Consider the following 23496-nt stretch of genomic DNA (forward strand, 5'->3'; position numbering starts at 1 on the left):
CCTGTGTCCACAAAGTTCACTGTCTAGATCTGAACATATCCTTAGGAAGAACCATTTTCTGCATGCTGGAACTTGTGGTTTGTGTAAGAACTAAGGCAGGAAGACACAAAAAACAAAAGCTTTGAAGAAAAGGTCTTAAGCTCTAAGTAGTGGTTTCTTAGGTTTTTTGTTTGATTGTTTGTTTGTTTTGGGGTATGGTTGTTTTTTTTTTTCTCCTACCCCACTTAAAGGCATGGGCAGAGGGAAGGACTCAAAGTGGTAGAGCTTCAGGGATAGATTTACGGGTTGAGAGCTTGCCCTGTTGGCCTTTAAGGAGCTTGTCCTTTACAAATATATTTTAAAAGAAAGGTCCTTATACTGACACTGTGAAGTATATTTTAAGGCTGAGACAACAGTTCTTTTGCTTACTGGGCTTTGAATGATGATAGTCCATCTTCCCCAGGTGGATCTGAGTTTGAGCAGGAAGACATCCTGGCCAGGGCCCAGTGTACCTATGCACACAAGCCCTGTGAGGAAGAAAGGCTTGCACTTAAATGCAAAGGGTGTGATGTGTGTGGGTGGAGGCACAGATCTGTTTTCTCACAGCTGTTTTCACAGGACCCTGGTTCCTGTTACACAGCTGTGCTATATCAGAACATAGCTTGACTAAGAGCAGCTGAAATCTGGGACCTGGATGCCTGGGGAGGATAATGAAGATTTTAAAGAGAAGACAGGTTATAAGTTGTGCAAGGTAGTTAAAACCTCTTTATGTGCCTAGGGTTTTGACTCTGGGAGGATATTTCCTGCTGAAGTTAGGGGTCAGTGAGACACTCTGGCTTTTAAATGTTCTAGCTATGCAGACACGTAGAAAATTTCTTTCTTCTGACTGCTGCTGTAGTATGAATTCTGGAAACTCCATCAATCCCTTGTACTTTCATCACTGTAAAAATGCTAGCTAGCAGGAGCAGATTAGTAAGTGAACTGCAGGATACTACAGTGCAAAAGAAATGAAATATTGATTAGAACAAACCTCTTTCTCTCCAAGGTAAGATACTCTTCTACACTGGATTTGGTTCCTTGGTTCTGGAGCGTGCTATACACAAAACTGTTTTTCAGATCTTTTTCTCGTATTGAACCATCCTTTCTATTTCTGGGCCAAATGATTTAATATTGCATGCAAAATGGAACAGCTTTAATGGGGCAAGTGAGAATATCTGTTGCTTGAATATTCAGGATTACTCTGATGTGCTTTTAGCCTGGCATGTCTCAATCATTGCAAGTGCTTTCTGTTCCATCTCTTTCTGTACAAGTGTTTCATACATACCTGTCTGGAGAAAATCGTTTCCTTGCCAGCATATGAATTCTTCTGCAGATTAAATTGAGGACTGTCTGTCTCTTAAATATTCTGTGTGAAGTAGGATGGAATTATTTAATAGGTTAAAGAGTGCATCTCCTAAGATGATGTTGGTAGGATGAGAGTATCCTAGCTAGGCAATGAGTTGGCTGTGGATATAGTAGTGCTTAGATTATAGCTGTGTGTTGGACAAAAGCTGTGAAAAAAGATTTATGAGTGGGTTGGATTTTGTAAGCTATCCTTTGTTCAATTCTGCCTAAAAGGGAGGAAGTCAGCATGTGGTTGTAACTCTCAGTACTTCTGAAAGTAAAATGATTTTTAGACCATGTGACAACTACTGTGATAGATGGAAAAACTGCAGCTTTTCTTTGAATCACAGGTAACTGTCAGCAATCTGATACTAATGGGTAATACAATAAGTCCATTATACCTCTATGCTGTTTATACAGAGCTATTAAATGGAATTGGAGGGTTGACTATAAAGTAATTTTGAGAGTTTATTATTACAACTATTTTTTTTTTTATTCCCCCTAATTGTTCTGCTTATACCCAACTGGTAAGAGGCTGTGAAAACATCACTAAGGATAATTTATGCAATGAAAGCAGACTGTAATAAAATTGAGGATAGAAAAATAGATTTTGGGTCTGACAAGATGCTGTGTTAGATAAAATACTGTCACTTCTGAGTTAGGCTCATTAAAGCTATGAGGGAAAGAGGGAGGGGTGAATCTTCTGTATTTTCCCAAGAGACAGGATAAAATCTGCTGTAATAGCTTGGTACAGTGATTCAGAAATTCCCCAGCTGCAAGACACTTTAAAATAATGCTTCTTGCTGTGAGCTTTTGTTAACAGTCATGTTACATACATTTTGTTTTGAAGAAGCAGCAGAATACATTGAGTGATGTGCTGGAATTATCATTCTGATGGAACTAATGAATTCTTTCAAAAGGAAAAAATAGTTTTAAGAGCAAATGCATGTGTCTATGGCTTTAGACTTTTCTGAGAAGCTTATGTTTGAAGAATGGAGTGTTAATAGACTGTAGTAGATTTTAGTGTACATTTTGGAGTGGAATTTCAAAGACACTCATCAGCTGAACTTAGATCTCTCAACAGGCATCCAAGTTCTCAAAATATGTCAGTGTTCAACAGGACATGAGAGGAAAATCTCAAGCCAGACTTTGAATTCAGGCTGGACCCAGCAATTCCTTCTTATCATTGTTATTAAATGAGAGCTGCCAAGAATTTAACAGCCCTGTAAACCTTGCCTATAGGAGTCAACTCCTAGCTTCTTCCCACCGAAATAGAGGCAAAACTCCTGTTGATTTCAGGTGTGCCTGATCAAGCCTCTGAGGTCTTATTTAATCATTTTGCCATTTAAAGATGTATGTTATACTGTAGTGGCAAAGAACTGTCATAGTCTGATGTGCTGTTCTGCAAGTGTTACGCTGACACTGAGTTTTCCTGAACTGTGAAATGCACAAGAAGTTTTTATATCTGTTCCAGTTTCTGTAAGGTTTTTGTAGAGAAGACATGGAGACACCTTCCATTATTTGCCAAAACTGGATCTTCATGAGAAATTTTTCAGTTGTGCACACTGGAAGCTAAAGGTAGACTAGAAAGTAAGGTACTTCAGATTGAGTGAATTATATTGATTTAAAGGGTGATGGGAGTTCCTGGCAGGATCACAAAATCAAGTTTATAGTCTTTAATTCATGTAAGATATTAAACATGAGCTTGCCACATGGCATGATGGTACACTGGATGTCTATAAAGCCTAATTTCTTCTGTATGCAGTTCTTATTGTTGATAAGTTCCCAGAATAAACAGACTGATTTGCTTTATGGTGCCCTTGCTCAATGCTGATTATAGTATGTAACTCTCTATGCCGTGTCTGGCCAGCAGATGTATTTGGACATTATACAGCTTGCCAAGTCTATGTCTTCCCAGACTACAGAATGACCTGCCAGTGATTGCCATCATGGGTGGTATTCTCACTGTGCTTCTGTGAGACAGTTGTCATTAACCTAGCAATTGTGCAATAACTTCTGCAAAACATGGTTCAGTTCTTTAGGATATTGAGATTTCTTGGCGAGGCAACTACTGCTTAATAGATCAGGAAATAGAGGACAAAGGCAAACATGTATTTAATTTCATATTGGAAAAGGCAGAGAATAGGAGAAACAATATAAATGAACTGTCTGTTTACTCTCTGTGAAATTAAACAGTCTGAGCCCTTCTTCCAATAAAACTGATTATAGGGTTCAGAAATTACTCAAATTGCAGATTGAAGCTGTACCAATTTTATCTGAGAGATCATTGTAATTGCAGCAATAGAATGCTTGCAAATTCATGTTGCTTAGTAACGTTATGGACAAAGTTATGAGGAAGAAGCCATACTTTTCAGTATACATGTTCTTTCACTGCCTTCTCTCTTGGAATATAATTCACTACTTGCATGTCATTATTCTAGCATTATGATCTGGCAAGACACAATTTCTGCATCCTCTGTTGCTTGGATTTGTCCCTGTGAAGATCTACCTGAGTGAATGATTTTATACAAGGATTAGTTAAAACTTCAAGGACACTGCTAAGTCAGGTGCATCCACAAATCTTTGCAGGTTTTAGACATGGTGTAGTCATGTTAAAGTTAGTTACAAGTGCAGTGTAACTGCAGTGCTGTGGAGAGAATGCACGCACTTGCCCTGTAAAAGGGAAAGCCATGCAAGTGGAGACGGATGACAAATAATGATCAGATTTAAGAAACATTAAGAATATGATGCATGTATCTTCACCTAGGGGTTTTTTTTTCCCCCCTAAAATTGATACAGGCATAGTTTTCATTTGTGCAACATAAGATTTTATGCCAAAAGGCATGGATTTTCAAACTAATTAAATTAACAAGAAAGAGTTCTAGCTTAGGCTATATTTTAATGTAATATGTATTGACACAGCTGCCATTGCTAATGAGTAGATTTGAGCAAAAGTAATAGGCCATGTTCAAAAACCTCCAATATCTTAGGGTCTTATGACTAGATCAAATATAAAGCAACTATAAAAATAATATATCCATACCATTCTATTAGATATGACACTGAGGAGGGTCTTGGTCTTTTTTGTTGTTGTCCTGTTGTGTGCTCTCTCTCCTTTTTTTTTTTAATGCCTCTCTAACTCTGTGGAAGGTTGCTTCAGACAGTCAAATTAGACTAAAGTTAAGACAAAAGTTTTCCATGCAGAAGATATTGCAAGCAGTTAATTTGATTTGGATAGAACAAAATCTAGTTACTGTAATCAAATGAGGTCTGTAATATAAAGCTCAAAGAAGAGTATGATGAATGCTTTCTGATTTGCATGTCCTACGGCTATGAAAATGTTGTGCAAGTGTAACTAAACACCATGGACACTTATTTTGGTATGAGTTGGTGTTTTGCTTGAGGACAGAAAAGCTACCCACTTGATAAAGGGCAAACTGCAAGAAAACTTTCTTAAACCAATATAATAATCTTATACAGCTTTAATTACATAATCTAAACCCTGAATGAAGTTAAACTAGTGACATTCTTCCAAATAAATGAGGCCTGACATCACCTGCATGTTGCTCTAACAGGGTGAAAGTTAAAATGCATAAAGTACATTTTATGCTTGCTTTAAAGCTCATCTATCCTACTCTAGTAGGATAATGCCATTAGTTTTCTTCACATCATTTTTCTGCTTTATTTGTTATTATTTAAATCTTGTTTATGGAAATAGCATTAAAACATGCTTTCCTTCCCAACTAGTTGTCATTACAGTGTGAGACTGCTCATGCTTTTCAGGCAAATGGTTGTGTAACCAGATGATAACTTAGGGATCTTCCAAAGCAAGAGCCATGTCTGCTGGAGGAGGCTGCCAGAAACTGATCTATAACGTAGTTTTCCGAAGCCTCCAGATGCAAAAAGAAAGTATTTATGTTTGATGTGATAGGTATGCGTCACATCTATCTCTCTTGTAGTATGTACATCACTGAGACAGAGGTATGCCTACTGGTGAGCCACTGGTGAACTCAGTTGTACTGAGAAGGAGTATGTATCAACCCAGAGATGGACGCTGGCAAGGAGTATTTCTGCTAGAGACCTGACATTTAAATGGTGACGTGAGTCTCTGGGTCTGTCACAGCCTTGTTCTTAGTGAAAGGATTCCTTCACCAGCATAAAGCACAAGTCAAGTTAGCTGCACTTTGTGAGGAGAAAAGGATTCACTATTTGGTCTGATTGCAGGACTGAGACTTCCAACTTAACTTGTGTTTAAAATATATTAAAAGGTGATTAAATGATGTGTGGGTATATTTTGTTTTCTTCTTTCTTCCTTCTATTCTTGAAAGGGTAGTGGAGATAGAAACACTGACCAGTCTTCTGTGATATAGATCAAAACTCTGGATATATGCAAGAGCAGACAAAGAATAGGACTGTATGCTTGGAGACAAATCCATTACGTGTGGCATTGAGTACATTTTTCTCTGAAGGAAGCATCTGCTTTCAGAGAAACCTCTATTGAAAAGAGGCTGCATTTTTGCAGTGTAGGTATGATATATGCAGTTCGAAGCAATGTTGTACATCTTTATGTTGTCTCTTGGCTTTGAAATGTTGATGTTCTTTAAAAGAAGGTGACCCCATCTTTTTTTGAGCTATAGGCTTTTTTGAATTATAGGCCCTCCCTCTAGTAATAGGAAATGTCAAGCAAGTTTAATAAGACTATTTTCAGTTGGGTTTAACTTTTGCAGCATCTGTATGTAGACTCAAAGGTTGCTACAACAGTTTTTTTTTCCCCCTATTCATCAAAAACAATCATTTTTTGTTTTTTAGAGTCAAAATTTCCTTTTGCTTGCTTGTGTTCAGGTGAAAAAAACCATCAGTTTTAATAATCCATTTTTTTCTGACAATGGGGCTTTTTAGTTACTGGTTATTTCAGGTTTGGTTTTGGGTTTTTTTTTAGGTGAAGGATATTTCACTTTTTCCTTTTATGCCAGTTATGCTTTGTATGGCCAGGTTAATCTTTTAGTTGGAAGTCTAGGACAGCTGGCAGAGTTTTCAAATGGTCTCAAGAAGAGTAAGAAGTCAGGGCAATATATATAAAGAGCTGAGCAGCAAGTGACATATAATTAATCATAAGATCATCTCACCTAAATTTGTTTCTAAAGGAAATAATGTTTTATAAGTTAAGAATTTGAAAGCTTACTAAAATGTTGTTAGTTTCTTTAAAGTTTTACAGCTGCTCCCTATTTCTCCCAAACTTTTCAAATTTACCATTGGTGTTATCTCTAGCTGGATGAGTGAAAACCACCCAGTTCCCTGGATATGGGGGGAATCATGCCAGCTGATGGCTTGCAGCCTCTCATTTCTTGCCTGCTGACAAACTTGTTGAAAATAAGGTCATGGAATGAGTGTTTATTGGTCTCTGTCTGGGTGTAGTGGGGAAACCCCCCCAGTCCTGCTTAGTCTCATGATATGATGTGACATGTTATGCTGGTAATTGTCAGCCATGTAGAGGGGGGTTTCTCATAATAGAAAGCCAAGATAATAAGCACTACAACAGCTTCTCTTTCTGCAGGCCTGAGGTGAAGCATGTCTTGGGGAATGAATTTCCAGCTCCTGTGCTTGTAATTCTGCAGCAGTCAATTTTTGAAAGTGAAAAGATGTCTTCAATTGGTGTAACTTGAAGGATCCTCTGGCCTGTTCCTGCTTGTCTGTTCAGACCAGAAATATCCTTTGCCTTTTGAGCTATTGTAATTTAGATTGGTATAATATAGAGGTGTTTGAGCTACCTTTCCAGTATTTCTGCCAGGACCAGAAACGACTTGGTGTGACAGCACCGGTTTCTGTATAAGGTAATTTACTCCACCCAGAGTCAGATAATTTGAATTATTAGCTAGGAATGGAATAAATAGGCCCATGGGAACTCTGGATGGCTGCAGATGGATTAGTTTTCATATGACTTGGAAGCAGCCCATGGCCTAGAGACTAAGGCAACCAATGTTTTTTGCTAGATATATGTGGGTTCTGTTTCCTATGGAATGTCCTTTGACCAGAGCTTGATCCTTGATGTTATTAAGTGACATCCAGAAAGATGGCCCTTTAGCAGCTCCTGCTGGAGGGTGAAAATTCCCAGCATTAAGATGTGATCTGGTACAAATGATAAATTCAACAGGATTTTTTTTCCTTTCTGCAGCACTGGGGATGAGTTGTCAGGCATATACTGATAGAAGGATACAAAATCCTTTGACATAGTTTCAGACACAAGGAAACCATGTACTGACTCTTATAGGAGAGACAGTGCATGTTTGGACTCCCCTGGCCAAATAGATTCTATTTACACTTCTTTGGCCAGGTGCTGATGATATGTTTACAAGGCAAAATTGAATTAGATGTAATTTCACAGGGTAGAATAGAGCCTGGTGGACTTGTCTTAGTTCTTAATACTTTTTATGAGGGTTAAGCAAACATGTGCAAGAAATAGTGGGAGTGGTTTAGTGCAGTGCCAGGCACAGATGTGTAGGATGTGAGCCATCTTCCTCCCAGAGAGTTTGGCTGGCTCTGTACTGTGTTTCTTTGCATTTCCCGTCTGCTATGAGTTTAGAGAGGCACTTGGCTGTGTCTGCTTTGCCAGCATTATTATTTTGAGATCTGTTACAAAATAATTCAAGTTTGCTTATTTTGTACCTTGCAGGCTCAAGCTTTCTTTGGACAAAATTCTGGTTAAGTGCTCATCTGTCATGTAGCAAGTCACATGCTGGGTGGCATTAACAGAAAGAATGAAAGGCTTCTAACCCCCCTGGTAAGTTTGCCCTTAAGTGGACACATAGTTCAAAATGTGTTTTGTGTAAAACAAAAGTTTGGTGTTTTTTTTTGGTGTGGTTTTAAAGTGTATTTATTTATTTTATTGCCATTTAATCTTCCCCTGAATATAGGACTAGGCTGCAAAGCTAGGAAAGTTAGGAAGCTGGACAAAAAACTACCCAGAAGCACAAATTTCCTGTGCCATTTTGAATCGTATGAAACCACATTGAGAGTTTTGGCAGTTTTTTAGCGTGTCTGATGTAATGACTGGAATAATGCACTAGAATTCACATGGCAAGATGCCTGAACGGTATAACTGTGTCACTTGGTTTACCAGGAAATCTCACAACTTGCCTGGATAAAATATTTTCTTCTTGGAAGAGAAGTGCCTGACAAATGCTTACTAGGCAGACCTAAATAGTCACAATCTTCTGTACCCAGCTGCACTATGGTAGTGTAACATTTAAAGTGTTCAGCAGTGGTTTGCACTGGACTTTGTGAGGAACAGTAAAGATTAATGTGTCTGATGTCAATTGCTTTCTCTCTCTACTCTTGTTTTAGCCATGTATTGATATGCATAGGTAGTATGTGCTTGTATTCTTACTTTTCCTTGTTGGATGTGGCAAGTTGATTTCAAATGGTGTAAATATTTCTACAACAGAAGTAAAGGAAGCACCTAAGTATCTAATTTTTTTTTCCTCTAAATAGTTGCACATAAACACAGTTCCACTTATTTTCAAATGCCAGTACCAAAATGAAAAACACAGGAGAATTTCATGCATGCAAGAATTTTCCACATGGAAACATTTGGTAGTGGAAGAGGTGCTGCCTGGCTAAAGGTACTATAAAAGGGTGCAGTTTCAAAGAGAGATGGCTGAAAACTGTTATCAGGAGCTAATGGTTCTGTGGCCTTTCAAAGCAGAATAATTTTTACAAACACATTTAGGAATATTGATGTAAGCAGGCACTATATTAAAGATGAAGAAAATTACTTTCCTCGGAACCTCTTAAAGCAGCAAGAGAAACTTCTGATTCTTTCACAAGAGACTGCTTCTGTGTTGCTTTTGCTTATTCTCTGTCAGTGCAAGGTCATTCACCTCTAATAAACAACTGTCTGATACAATCTGTCAAGTGGTTTTATCGCTTAGGAAGCTGTTTCCTTTGGAAATTGCACTGTAGAAACTACAGAAAGACATTGTCAGCTTTCCGAGTGCTATGTTTTAACTGAATTCAATGCATCTTCAATGAATTGTAATACATGCTAGCCCAGTCTTAGGCTTTACTTTAGGGCTGTGTTGTCTAGAAATCCCTCCTGCAGTCACTTAAAAACAGCAGTGTCTTTATAAGCCAAGTGGTTTCTGAGGTCATAGACCTCAAAGATCATCCAGTCCAACCTATCCCCCAGCCCTAGCCAGTCAACTAGACCATGGCACTAAGTGCCTCATCCACGCTTTTCTTGAACACCTCCAGGGACAGTGACTCCACCACCTCCCTGGGCAGCCCATTCCAATGCCAATCACTCTCTCTGGAAAGAACTTCCTCCTAACATCCATCCTGTACTTCCCTGGGCACAACCTGAGACTGTGTCCCCTTGTTCTGTTGCTGGTTGCCTGGCAGAAGAGACCAACCCCCACTTGGCTACAGCCTTCCTTCAGGTAGTAGTAGACAGCAATGAGGTTACCCCTGAGCCTCCTCTTCTCCAGGCTAAACACCTCCAGCTCCCTCAGCCTCTCCTCATAGGGTTTGTGTTCCAGGCCCTTCACCAGCCTTGTTGCCCTTCTCTGGACACGTTCCAGCACCCCAACATGAGGAGATGTTGAGTACTCTCAATAATCACAGGCATGGAAGGAGCTGGCAGGGCTGAGCAGACTTCAGGAAGATTTGCATGTTTCTTCTGTGTGAACAAAGCCATGGAAAGCGAAGAAACTGGGCAGTTGTGCAGTTATAGGTCTTTATTTGTCATCCATACTATATGTGAAACACTTGAAGGTTTAAGTGTGCACATATGGAAATCACATGGCATTTATGTCAGCAATAGAGCCAGTGTTTGTGAGCTGAGGATGGTGTGTAGTCTCTCTCTCTCTAGTCACAAAATTCAACCAAAAATTAATCCACTTGTCTCATAAACATTGTTTATCTTGAAAGAAATTGTGAATATAATCCCCACTCAGACTCTACTTAGGCCCTAAAGAGTAGCAGGAGGCCAGATATATTTCAGGGTGCCTGGTATGTGCTTAGCACAATGGCATACCTTTTTAGATTTGGGTCCATGCTATTTCTTTCTGTATCCATGCAGTAAGACAGCCCTTTGAGATTCTTCTTTGAATGACAATTCTTCTGTGAAGTGCTTTGTTATCTGTGAGTGTTTTGATTTGGTTTTGTTTTTTAGGCTGCCAACCTTACTTAAACACCTCTCAGTTTCAGTTTGTATCAGAAAAGCATTACAGGTGTGGTCAATTCTGACAACATGACAGAAAGTCTCATTTCTTTTGTGCATTGTGTGAAGTGTTGGACACCTTTATTTGTCATCTTGCAGCTAGGACCACTTGGACTGATCTCATTAAGAAGGGACTTCTAAAATGACATTATCCTATAGAAGTATATATAATGTTAAGCATAATTTTAGAAAAAAATCTTGTCTTCCTCTACTTCTATCATGTTCTGTTTACATAAAAACTGATAGAACATTTGGAAGGAGGCATATATATCCATCTATCTTACATGGACCCCAACTAAAGACAAATTATTTTCCATCTGTGCTTCTGCATGCCAGTTAACATTACCATGTATTTTCCAGTAGTTGAGTCATTGCTTGGAGGCCAGCAGACAAGGGAAAGGATGGAGTTGTCTGAAGCTGATTTAACAACTTATTTTTAAACACTACTACCTCATGTTTTCATTCTGTCTCTAGTCTTGCTGCTAATACTTAGGGATTACTTTTGATTTGTGTGAGTAGCCCTCTGGCCTATACATAGAATCAACCAGGTTGGAAGAGACCTCCAAGATCATCCAGTCCAGCCTAGCACCCAGCCCTGTCCAATCAACTAGACCATGGCACTAAGTGCCTCATCCAGGCTTTTCTTGAACACCTCCAGGGACAGAGACTCCACCAGCTCCCTGGGCAGCCCATTCCAATGGCAAATCACTCTCTCTGGCAAGAACTTCCTCCTAACATCCAGCCTATACTTCCCTTGGCACAACTTGAGACTGTGTCCCCTTGTTCTGTTGCTGGTTGCCTGGCAGAAGAGACCAATCCCCAGTTGGCGACAGCCTCCCTTTAGGTAGCTGTAGACAGCAATGAGAACATCCCTGAGCTTCCTCCAGACTAAACACCCCCAGCTCCCTCAGCCTCTCTTCATAGGGTTTGTGTTCCAGGCCTCTCACCAGCCCTTCTCTGGACACGTTCCAGCACCTCAACATCTCTCCTGAATTGAGGAGCCCAGAACTGGACACAGCACTCAAGGTGTGGCCTGACCAGTGCTGAGTACAGGGGAAGAATAACCTCCCTCATCCTACTGGCCACACTATTCCTGATCCAGGCCAGGATGCCATTGGCTCTCTTGGCCACCTGGGCACACTGCTGGCTCATGTTCAGCTACTATCTACCAGCACCACCAGGTCCCTTTCTTCCTGGCTGCTCTCTAGCCACTCTGTCCCCAGCCTGTAGTGCTGCTTGGGGTTGTTGTGTCCACAGTGCAGAACCCTGCCCGTGGCCTTGTTCAATCTCATCCCATTGGCCTCTGCCCACCCATCCAGCCTGTCAAAGTCCCTCTGCAGGGCTCTCCTACCTTCCAACAGATCAACACCTGTTCCTAGCTCTCCTAGCTTGGTGCCATCTGCAAACTTACTGATGCTGGACTCAATCCCCTCATCCAGATCATCAGTAAAGATATTGAACGGGACTGGGCCCAGCACTGATCCTTGGGACATACCCCTAGTGAGTGGCTGCCAACTGGATGTGGTACCATTCACCACCACTCCCTGGGCGCAGCCCTCCAGCCAGTTCTTGACCCATATCAGAGCAGAAGCAAACACCCTATGCAAGTTGCTCTAGCTAACAGAATTGCATAAATGGAATAACTTTTTAATTTGTACTGCATACATCAAGCATCACAAAAGCATGCTTCCTGACACGCATGGGGAATGGTCTTTGAAAGCACTGGGACTAGATGCTCAGCCACACATCTCTTTTACAGGTTTGTCCTGGCTATCCAGGGAGCTAAACCAGGGTTTCCTACCTGCATAGTGGCTTCCATGCACATGTTAGCAGAAGAAATAGAAGTACTAACATTCTAGTTTGATAGTATTAAAAAAAAAAAACAAACAAAAAAGTTGAAAATCTTCAGGTTTTAAGGTATGAGTGACAGTGCTACAGATCACTGTGTTGTCTTTTTCCAGGTTTCTATAAGTGATAAGTTTTGAACCTTAATGTTGGTGTCGCGGTAAGGGAACATAAATTCCTGACTGCTGTGTTGTCTTACTGCTTATGCTGGAAGAGCAGCACTACCACTGATTGCTGGAAATGGCTTCTCCCTTACTGCTCCTTCTTTTATTATTCAGAGCAGTTCTTATAATTCTTCCCTGAGAATGCCTCACCTATCAATGGGGTTATTGTTCACAATATTTATAGTCTTGGGACTTGGACACCAGGCTAGGCAGTGTTCAGGAGAAGAACAATGTGCCTTTTTCTATTCATTTCAGTTGAATTGCAGATGGGATTAATTAGACCATAGGTTGCAGTGAAAAAGCTATCCAGTTCTGATGCATTTTTGCTTTTTTGAAGTTGATTGATTATAAGTTGAGATGACAAAATAACCAACAACACCCTAGAAGTATGCAGTGAATCCAGAATGACTTTGTCTCCTAATTTTATAGGTGATTTAATACTTATGTACTTTGTAGTTGTACATGGAAAATCTGATGCTGAAATGTGAACAGAAGTTTTCATTTTTCTCTGCCCCTGAGTGTTGTAGCAAAAACATTCTGTAAAAAAATCTTCTCTGGCTGAAAAGATCAGAGAAAGAAAATACCAGATTAGAAATTCTCTATGAAGTTGTCTTTTCTGGCACTTTGTCTGTTTTCTAAGTATTAACCATCTTGTTCTCCACTTCTTCCTAAAACTTGTCATGATAAATTCACAGAAATGTATACCAGAATCACTTTCTGCAATAACAAATGACAATGTAACATAAATGATGATGTAGGAACTTCAAAAGTTGTGTATGGTGTCCACAAGTAGTCGAGTCTGTTAAGTATCAGACTTTTGGTGATAGGAATTGTAATGTCAGTCAAGAATTCAGCCTCAGTGGGAAGGATAGAGCATTCAGCTACTCACTGACAAGACACTTTGAAATCCATACTTGATTGGTTTTGCTTGTAGTGATTTTGCCTGTAAAAATCAGGTCAATAGTTAAAAAAAAGCCAGAATGCTGAGAGTAGTATTTGGTCTGAAAGCCTGCACATTTGTATAGGATTGATGCTTTAGAGATGTATGATGAGAAATGGCTCAGTAACTTCCAGTCTGTCTGACAATGGATTATGGAGATCTTGGTGTAAGAACAAGCCATGTTTGGTGTTGACTGTATTGGAAAATGAATGTGGTCCTTTTGTTGCAAAGAAAATTTCCGAGCATATCAGGAATTCTACACGCCAAGCTGAGCTCTTTTTGCTGTGGCAGTGGTCTGGCATTTGTTCTTCTTCATCCATGCGTTATCCTTTTTTTGGTTTTTTTTTTTTTTACATATATGTTTTGTTATTTCCAGGTATGAACTGAAATGTTTCAAGTTCTTGGCCTGACAGGGTCTACAGCTATCAGCGGGATTTCACAAGGGGCGGGGCAGGGCACAAAACAGCACTAAGAGTTCCTGATGTCATGGTGTTTGTCGTAATTTACACACTCAGCCCCTGCTGAGAGCTTATGTGATCCACGAATGTAAGCAGCGGTACAAGGCACTTCCCAAGTACATCCTGACATCCTGGCTGGAAAACTAGGTACTTGCTGTTGTGGTGGTTGTGAAAGATTCCGACGCAGCTCCGTGCGCCTAAGGAACAGTGGAAGTGTGAAGTCGGAACGCGTTCCAGTGCAGCTCCTCTTGACCTTGACCTAACCCATAACCCTTTAGCAGTTGCTGACGAAACCAGCGGTCACGGATAAGGAAACGGCCGCTTTCCCTCGTTGGGACGGCAGACCGGAGGACCAGGGTCCCATCTGCTTCCAGGCTCTCTCCCTCCGAGGCTGTGCCTGCTGGGTTCAGCTCCTTAGAAAATCGCTTCCCAGTGATGCCAAACCACCAGCCCTTCCGTGCCTCCGACAACGCAGCGCTGCGGAGGCGAGGCCGGAGAGCGTCAGGGCGGGTGTAGGGGCGGCCCTTACTCCCCGCTAGCCAGCCGTGCGGGGTCGGGCTCGGCGTTCTCGCAGCAGGCAGTCGCTAGGACAACGCTACCTGTCGCCGCCGGGCCGCAGCCCGCCTCCTGCCTCAGCGCAGCCCCGGGGCGGGGCCTGAGGAAGTGACTTCAGCCGGCGGCGGCAGCGGAGCGGCACGGCGGGGTTGTGCGACGGAGCGGAGCATGGCAGCGGTGGCCGTGCGGTCCTTGCTGGCGGCGAGGCGGGCGCGGGCAGGAGGGCGGCGGTGCCGGGCCCTGCCCGCCGGGGGAGCCGCTCCGTACTGCACTGTGGCCCCGCAGCAGCAGCAGCAGCAAAGGCAGCCGGCGCCCGACATGAAGAGTTACCTGTGGTCGCGCTACAAGGAGGCCAAGAGAGTCACCAAGGGTGAGCGGCGGGCCGGGGCACGGGGCCCGCGGGCGGCGGCGGCACGACTCCCTCGCCTTGCCAGCCCTCCCCTGGCTGCAGGTCCGAGTGCCGCTGCCCTTAGAAATACGTGCTGGCGTCTCAGAGAGGAGGAAAGGTGAATCCTGTAGGAGCTGTGGCGGCAACGTCAGGGGTTCGTGGGGTTTCTCTTCGTGGCTTACAGCCGTGGGACTGTCCCGCAGGTACTGGCGGAGCCGCCTTCCGCTCCCGGAGTCACGGTTCGGTAGTGTTCTCCCACTGTCAAACTAGGTAAGACCATCATCCCGGCAGGTCCTGAGAGACGGACACACGATGGTCAGCTGCTCTGAAAGAGTGAACCTATTAGACCGTTATCCCTCTGACCCACCTGGGGACATTGCCTCGGGATGAAGCATTTCGTAAAGCATAGCGTGGGTTAGGCACATCGGCTGGTGTTGGAGGTGTGTGGAGAAAAGCAAATGTCAAAGGAAAATCGGAAAGCTGGTTGTCAGTTTGAGGGACTTTCTGCGGTAGGTTGCTCTTCCAAAAAGTTAAAGTTCTGCAAAGTTTTGGATTACTTTTTCTTGAAGTTGCATTACATTTCTTGAAGCATTGAAGGCAGGCTAAAATGCTAATGATGTGTGCATGACTGGGGAGCCCTGGGAAGCTTTCTTCTGCCCTTGCTGTAGTGGGAAGAGCATTGCCAAGGTACTTCAAAATGTGATCTCTTTAGAGAACCAGAAAAGAAAGAGGTAGCCTGTGTTCTGCACCATGAACTAAGAAAGCTTGTCCTATGATGACATTAGATAATGCTTTAATCTTGCATATTTTCCCCTTTAATAATAATAATAATAAAAAAAGGACTGTGTTGTCCAGCACTTAATAGGCTTGAGCATGAACTGAGGCTTTGCTGTGCTGGACACAGGATACCAAACATAAATTAGTGGCAGCATTTCACAAATGAAATAAGAGGCTGTGTTTGAGATCTCAGAGTAATTCTGAGGACTTTGGAGGGGGGCATAAGGAATAGGAATTTTGAATCTCTGTTTCTGGAGTTAGCTTATTCTAAACCACAGCTAAAGTAATACTTCTGAGTTAAGGTTAGAGAGTAGGGTAATGTTAAGAGAAAAGGCAGTGGGTGTAGGTTGGTGAAAGATAAGGGAAGTGCTTTTAGAATAACTCAGCATATTTTAGGGCAGCCAAAGTCACCCAGTGGCTTCTTTCACTTAGGTACAGTGTTAAGATGACAGAGCTCTCCTGATTTTTGACCTAAGGGTTATAGCACTAGAATGTCTAATAGCTACAAAGTGTTTATACTGTCTGTTTTCAGACAGAGTCAAGCTTTTTTTTAATCTGAAATAACTTTCTCTCCATGTATATAGAGATATGTTAATATCATTATTTTTAAAACAAATGTTGTCTCAGCCTGCACAACTGACATTTGAAAGAATAATGCAGAAATGGGTGCTGTAATGTGATTTTGTAAGTTTGCTGAAATGACTTCAAGTTAGTTACATGATTCATGGCCCTTTTAATAGACTATTCGTCTTAATAGTAGTGTGTCAAATTGCATTTCATGACTTTGTTGCCTGAACTGAGCATAACGTCTCTTGCATTACTATGGAGATAGTAGGAGCTAATGTTTTGATTGAGGCTTATTTTATTAAATACTCTGAAATGAAAGATATAGCTTTTAGTATCAGGTTATGCTGGCAAACTCCTGGAATCTTTTTGTGATGGAAGAGATGCTGGACTTTATTTGAAAGTTGGAATTAAACTCAGTGAAATTGCAGTTCTTTCTCTCTCCTAAATTAAAAGGCTCAAGACTACATCTGATAAAGTTTAATGGTTTTTAAATTACTGTTATTTGACATCTAAGTTTCTTGTTGTATCTACCCATCAACTGTGCAGCAGTTTAAAACATTGCTTTTACAGAACAAATGTTACTTCTCTTTCTGTGAGTTGACCAGAGTCTTCTAAATGGAGCGCTGTCTAACAGATCTGGAGTCCCTGTGCCTACCTGTCTTGTTGGGATGGGTTCCTCACATGGTGGAGCATGCAGCATATCTGTTCTCAGAGCTGAAGTTGTTGAGATAAGATTGCCCAATTCTTGCTAGACTTACATGTAGAAAGTAACCAAACAACCCTTTTTAAAACTCAGCCTTCCAAGATTTAAGATGAAAACTCTGCTTTGTACTAGTAGGGATGGCTGGATTACAAAGATAGCGTATGAGAAGGGAAGGAAGGAAAACATCCTCATGGTTTCAGGAGGGTAGCATTTAGCTTACTGATGTTGCTCTTTCAATGTTTTCTAAATAAGAAATACAAACATCAGTATGAAGGATGTTTGTATTCTAAAGTTACTTAATATGCTATGTCTCAGTGAAAGTGTCATTCTCGGTATGCTTTTCAAACAAATGGCAAGAGAAACATACCCTTAAAAGCTGGAAGTGATTTACATACACTGGGTACATGTGTGTAGAGAATAAGCAGAAAATTTTCAGTTTCCTGATTTGTTAGAAGCTTAATAAGCAAGCAATGTGTATGTAGCTGTTGTTTGCAAAGTATGGCAACCACATAAAATTTAGTATAGTACACTGAAATGGTAAAGCAAAAAAAATCTCAATGTCAAATTAAAGCAATATCAAGTTAAAACAATGCCAGTTCTGCTTCTGGCACAGACAATGGACCAAACAATGGGAGAAGACAAGAAGTCTCCAATAATAATAATGTCATCCTCCTCCAGCTTCAGAGTTCATTTTCAGAAGCAGTGATAAATATGTTAAGAGAGTTAACAGAAAATTATGTATACTGAGCGTGAGGTTCTCTGATGAACAAAATACCAAATTACATCTTTTCTCCTACTTGAAATGTAGAGAGAAGAGCTTCAGATGAAAACTATGAGTCACTTAAGACAAGTCAGGGACAGCATTTTCAATAGCATCATATCGCCAAGGATTAGCTGGTTAGTGTGAATTAGCTTGATAGCCTCCACCATCATTTATCTATATTTAGAAATTGCTAACAGATTTCTCAGTTATTTATCGAAATAAAACTGCAAGGCTGGTGCAAATTTTGTCCTCTTTTTCTGTTTGTTTGTTTTTTTCTCTCCCCTGTTCCCAGAGTTGGTTCCTTCAATTATGAGTAACATGCTGAATCCAGATGCAATTTTTTCTAACAATGAAATGAGCCTGTCAGACATTGAAATTTATGGGTTTGATTACGACTACACATTGGTCTTTTATTCAAAACATCTGCACACACTGATCTTCAACGCTGCGCGAGATCTTCTTATTAATGAGCATCGGGTAAGTAACATTAATGGAGTAACCATGAAGTTCTAAATAAAGAGTGTAACACATGATTTACAACCATGAGGGGCATAACTCAGCTTTTAATGCCTCAGTTCCACCTTGGCACACTTAAACACATTCTGTACAGCAGATACATATGACCCACTGAAGTCCTGGTTAATTCTGAGATGCAGTTTTGAGCAGAGCACAGCCTGACAACTGTTAAGGGATTAAGTGTTATTTGGCTTATTTTTTTAACGTGATGGTGCTTGTGTGTTGTTTTGTGGATTTTGTTGTTTGTTTTTTTTCTATGATTATCAATTATTTGAGCCACCTGAGTAAATAAGAAGCTTAAAAGTTACTGTTAGTCTATGCATTACTGTGAGTGCAGGGATTAATTTCCATATGAAATATTTTTAGCCTGACTTCTTAGGAGGTCTTTGATTACTCTGTATGTTTGCAAAGTGCTTCATGCCTGGCCTTTCAGCTGATTTAGCTGAAGGGACAGCTGTGTTTGGAGGCTGAAGAGAGACCCAAGGAAGCTTTCAGATCAGTAGTCCCCTAAGAGGGAGTCTCACCTCACCAAACAACGTGCTTGCAGTGGTGACCTGTTGACATCCAAGCAACTTGGAGCTTCTGGCATAGTTTGGGACTGGGAGAAGTTACTGTGTGTCAGAATGTGATGAGTGGGGGGGTAGGGAGGAGATGGACAGCTTGGAAAGCTAAAGGTATTGCAGGGAAAAAGATTGGCGAAAACATGGACTGAGAGGCAAAGTTTATTGCACTGTAGGCCTTGCTGGAGAACAAAATCAAGCCCACAGAATGACTCAGTTAACAAATTGCTTGTGTATTTTGTACAGTTTAAATCTCAATGGGTGGTGTTATCCTACTTTCGTATTCGAAGCGAAAGGTTAGGAACTATATATAAACATCTATAAATATCTCTGGAGAGCAAACAAAACTTGATGTGTGCTTCAAGCATACACAACTTGATCCTCTTAAGGTTTTGGCATGTCTTTGTGGCAATTTCTGTAGGATGTGTAAATACACTTTATTAAAGCTACGTGGTTCTTGCAAACCCTGATGTTACTGTATGAGTCAAGATTGATTCTTGAAGACAAAATATCAAATGGTGCTCTGGCATTACTAATGGAATGAATTCAGGTTGTAATAACTTTCCAGTTTGTCTGAATTAAAATCTCTTAAGTTCTAGTAAAAGAAGACATAATTACTTTGTGAGACAGTTTATTGAAATATATCATCTGTTGGAATTTACTGAGGGACAACAATTTTTATGAGTGCTATCTCTGTAGCTGCTTATAGTGTTAATGTCTTTATTGCCTTCAACATTAGGGAAAAACTCTAGATGGTATTACCCATTATGACTGTCAGAGTGAACCTAAAAGATGGCCAATTTTGGTCATGGCAGTGTAAGGTAATTCATCAGTAATTGCAAAATGCAGTGTAGGAAGCAAGGAATTTTGAAATGTGTCCAAGAGAATAAACATCAATTTAATGCTAATCTCAGAGGTGGCAGCAGGTATTGAATGTAAACTCTCACTCTTGGGTTTATTTCTTTCCTGATGTACCAGCTTTGTGCCACCTTATCTGGCTGCTGTTTTAGTCCAAATATATCTGTCTCTACCAAGAGTGGGGTAAGCAAAAAGTGTAACTTTTATCTTCTTTTTTGGCTTGTAAGGAAATTGATTTGTGTGCCAAGATAGGCTCAGTCTTTCTCATGTGTGCTGGCATGCATCCAAAAAACAACCTTCTAGTAGAATAAATTAAAGTAGGATAGTCAAGTATGCAGAAATTTGAAGTCAGAGTGTGTATGCAGTACACTGTAGTTCTCAGTTGGTCACGTTCTACATCCACCTCTTAATGCTTTCCCTTTTTTCTGTTTCATGTTTCTTGGCTAAAGCTATACATCATTCATTCCAACCCATCTGTAGGTGTTAGAGATTTATTTATTTAGGTGAAAGTAGCCAGACTGAGTTGAAGCTGTATAGTCTGCTTTGTTTTTTTTTTCCTCCCTGAACACTTGTAAATTAGCCATGTATGTATAGACGCTGTTGTAGAGAATGAGATGCATTTGTCAGGTTCTAAGACTGCTGTAGCCTGTGTAGGGGAAATGAAGGATTGCCTTTCAGTTGGTTAAGCAAAGAAATGATAATGTTCTCAGGTCTTGTTGTGAATAATTTTCCTTTTAAAATCAAATGAACAAAACTCTTAGCACAAGACACACTTAACCTATGATTTGGATTGTTTTGTTTTTTTTTTCCTCATTGCTACACTGCTTAAAGCAAGACAAAATTAGTCATCTGAAAATGGACTTGCACTGAAAAAGCATTAGAAAATTCTAGTACGTGGTGTGAGCTGCCTCTGCTATCTATAAAGGGCCAGAGGAAAGTGCATTGCATAGATATTAAATTCATGTACATCTCTAAACAACACGGTGCTGCAAATGCTGTCTAGGGTAAATATAGTTGGGTCACTCTGGTGTTCATCTGAAGTGACTCAACCTGATGGTGTTTAATGCCCAGCTTGTGTTCAGGATCTGATCTTTGTGCCACACTTGTAACTGAGTACTGTCCCTATTAGGTCCCTGGCTTCTGCAACTGCTATTAGCTGCTGTGGTTTATCATATTCTTTCCCCTCCATCTCTGTTTATTTGCTGTGCACTGTGTCTTTAAACAGCTCTAGGGTCAAATTTGACAATCTAAGATGCAAAGTATGATTTGCATGAAAGGGAGTCAAAACATAGCTGTGCCCTGTTTTATTTCTTGGAAATTCCAAACAAGTTTTCATTGCTTCAGTTAATATCGATGATGATGTATGGCTTTTTCTTTACAGCAGTAAAGGTCATGTATCTCTGTGAATTAGGGCATAATCTTAGGTTTGTAGCTAGAAACTTGAGTTAAAAACTCTGTATAGTCTGTTTCACAGGGAGACTTCACAGGGCAGGGTAAGAAACTGATTCTGTTTTAGAAAGTTAATTATTTTGTTTTCAGAACTGCATAGTATTAAAATAACTTTCTGAAGAAGAGGCTAATGTCCAAAGGTAATCACTACAGAGCTGGATGTCCAGCTTAAAGTGCTTGACTTAAAACAATAATCTTGGATTTTGGAAAGAGGTTTAATTTTCTTCTACCGTGCATATACTCCTGTAAATTTCTAACTTATCAAAACACTTCTTATGGAAGTGAAAAGCACAGAAAACATAGGCTTTTAAAAACCATACAGACCCAAGTTTCAATTTGGTTTTGTTTGTGGATTTAAACTCAAATGGTTGCTCTCTCTTCTCAGTATCCTGCCGAAATCAGAAAATATGATTATGATCCTAATTTTGCCATCAGAGGACTTCATTATGATGTGCACCGGGTATGTAGCTAGTAGTTGGACTTGATGATCTTGAAGGTCTTTTCCAATTGCAGTGATTCTCTATGTGTATAAATAACTTTGTGATGACTTGTGCTGAGAACCCAGCAGAAAAAAAAATAGGGCTTAACTTTTCACTCTGTTGATGTGTAAGGATTTTGTTTCTTATTTTTCTTCAGTGAACTTGATTGTTTTGGCTTGGTTTTTTTTTTTTTTTGTTGTTGTGTATTTTTTGATTTTGTATTATTTAAAATGGCTCTTAAGTAGAAAATATTTTGGATGTTTCATTGTGATGGGGGCTGGGGGAAGAAAACGTAGAGTGCAGTGGAATAGACCTGTGCAGGTGTTTGCTAGTAGAAGTTATTTCTTCATGCCTTAACTCAGGTCACTGGACAGTGTTTCCTTGGGAATTTGACAAACCCTAAATAAACACCATTGATAAAGGTATTTTGGATGATATGAAGAAACTTGAAGATGCTCAAATGTTCCTGACAGAAATGTTATAGATAAAATTGCTTTGATTTATTTTTAAAATAATTTCATGTGAAAAAATAGATTTTTTTTTTTTCTCTTCTCTCCTTCAAGGCATTACTAATGAAGATTGATGCTTTCCATTATATTCAGCTGGGAACAGTTTACAGGTGTGTAAAATGAATGTTTAGAATAAAAATATATACTCTTTTTAACCTCTTAGTTGAATTTATGTTTTACATTGTACAGCTTAGGTTCATATAATGAACAGTGCCCTGACAAGCACAGGGATGAATGAACTATGCAGCCTTACTGGAGGGGGGTTTCTTTGCACCTCTGTGTATACACACAGACATGCACATGTTTATGGACTGATGCAGTACAGCTGATTCCCTGGTTCAGAGCTGGGGAAGTTGGCAAGCTGGTTGGTCACATAGTGCTGACTCACTTTGTTTCCGGCTGTTAAATTGTGCTGAAAGACATCTAAAAATACACTGATGGCTTCTCCACTGTTGCTTTCGATGTAAATAATTGTCACAGAGTGCCTGACAGCATGACTTCGCTGTGGCTCTGGGGACTCCTGAGAGCTCTTGCTGTGTTTGCACAGAGCTTTTGAGTTTGGGCACATCAGCTGCATCATACTTCCAGAATGGAGCACAACCGCCTTGTGCCTGCACAACCTAATGCTTTTTAAAGTTTACTGAATTGGTGTAAAATTAGCGATCTGTGCTTTGTTACTTTGTTACTGCATGTGGTTTTTGACAGGAGAGTTTTTTTAGCATGGCTCAGTTTGCTGTAATGATGTAGTATGCATTTGACTGATGGGGGCAGCACACTTGGTACCAGACTTTAAATTAAAGAAAGAGGCCTAAGCACCTTTCTTAATGTCATTGGACAAAAAAAGTTTTCTTTTGGGGCCAAAAGTGATTTGTAGGGGATTTATCTCCTCTTGACTTTAGGAGACTATACTTTGTAGAGGTATGTAGAAGAAATAGTAATATTAGTATGAATGGAAATGTGTACGAGTGAGAGCACTACAAGAAATACTGATAGAAGGGACAAACGGATAGGCTGTGTTGGTGGTGCCTGGATCAGTTAGTCATCAGGATATCATCACATCTGCATGTTGTTTCATCAAATATCCATATTGGGTTGAGAGGAGCAAGAAAGAAGCCGAAAGCTTTGAGAGATGTCAGGAAGAACAATTATACGACTGGAACTGTGTAGTGACCTAGATGAGAAGGTGAGTGGATGCGTTCCTGTGTGAACACCTCTAGGTGATCCTGCCTTGGCAGGGAGGTTGGACTTGATGATCTCTGGAGGTCCCTTCTAACCGCTAAGGTTCTGTGAGTGATGAGTCCAGCAGTAAGGTTGCCTTATGACTTAGAGTAGGGCAAAATGAAGAGGCAGAACACAGTTGCTGTCAACTCCTAGAACAAAAGGCAC

The 23496-nt window shown here is 40.5% G+C and overlaps 1 protein-coding gene across 2 annotated transcripts in view; it reads left to right on the forward strand.

Moving 5' to 3' along the window:
- The first annotated feature begins 773 nt into the window (after positions 1-773).
- Positions 774-23496, forward strand: part of NT5DC3 (5'-nucleotidase domain containing 3) — a 38062-nt gene continuing 15339 nt past the window's right edge. Inside the window, exons 1-4 of one of the 2 annotated variants that reach the window (XM_064155442.1) lie at positions 774-1024; positions 18032-18216; positions 21508-21582; positions 22165-22220. In XM_064155442.1, coding sequence (XP_064011512.1) covers positions 18049-18216; positions 21508-21582; positions 22165-22220 — 299 coding nt within the window. In that variant the 5' untranslated portion in view covers positions 774-1024; positions 18032-18048. Of the gene's footprint in view, positions 1025-14128; positions 14912-18031; positions 18217-21507; positions 21583-22164; positions 22221-23496 lie in introns of those variants that run through there. The other variant, XM_064155441.1, reaches the window with a different exon arrangement.

The sequence above is a fragment of the Pogoniulus pusillus genome, chromosome 15 (genome assembly GCF_015220805.1).
Source record: "Pogoniulus pusillus isolate bPogPus1 chromosome 15, bPogPus1.pri, whole genome shotgun sequence".
Taxonomy (NCBI): Eukaryota; Metazoa; Chordata; class Aves; order Piciformes; family Lybiidae; genus Pogoniulus; species Pogoniulus pusillus.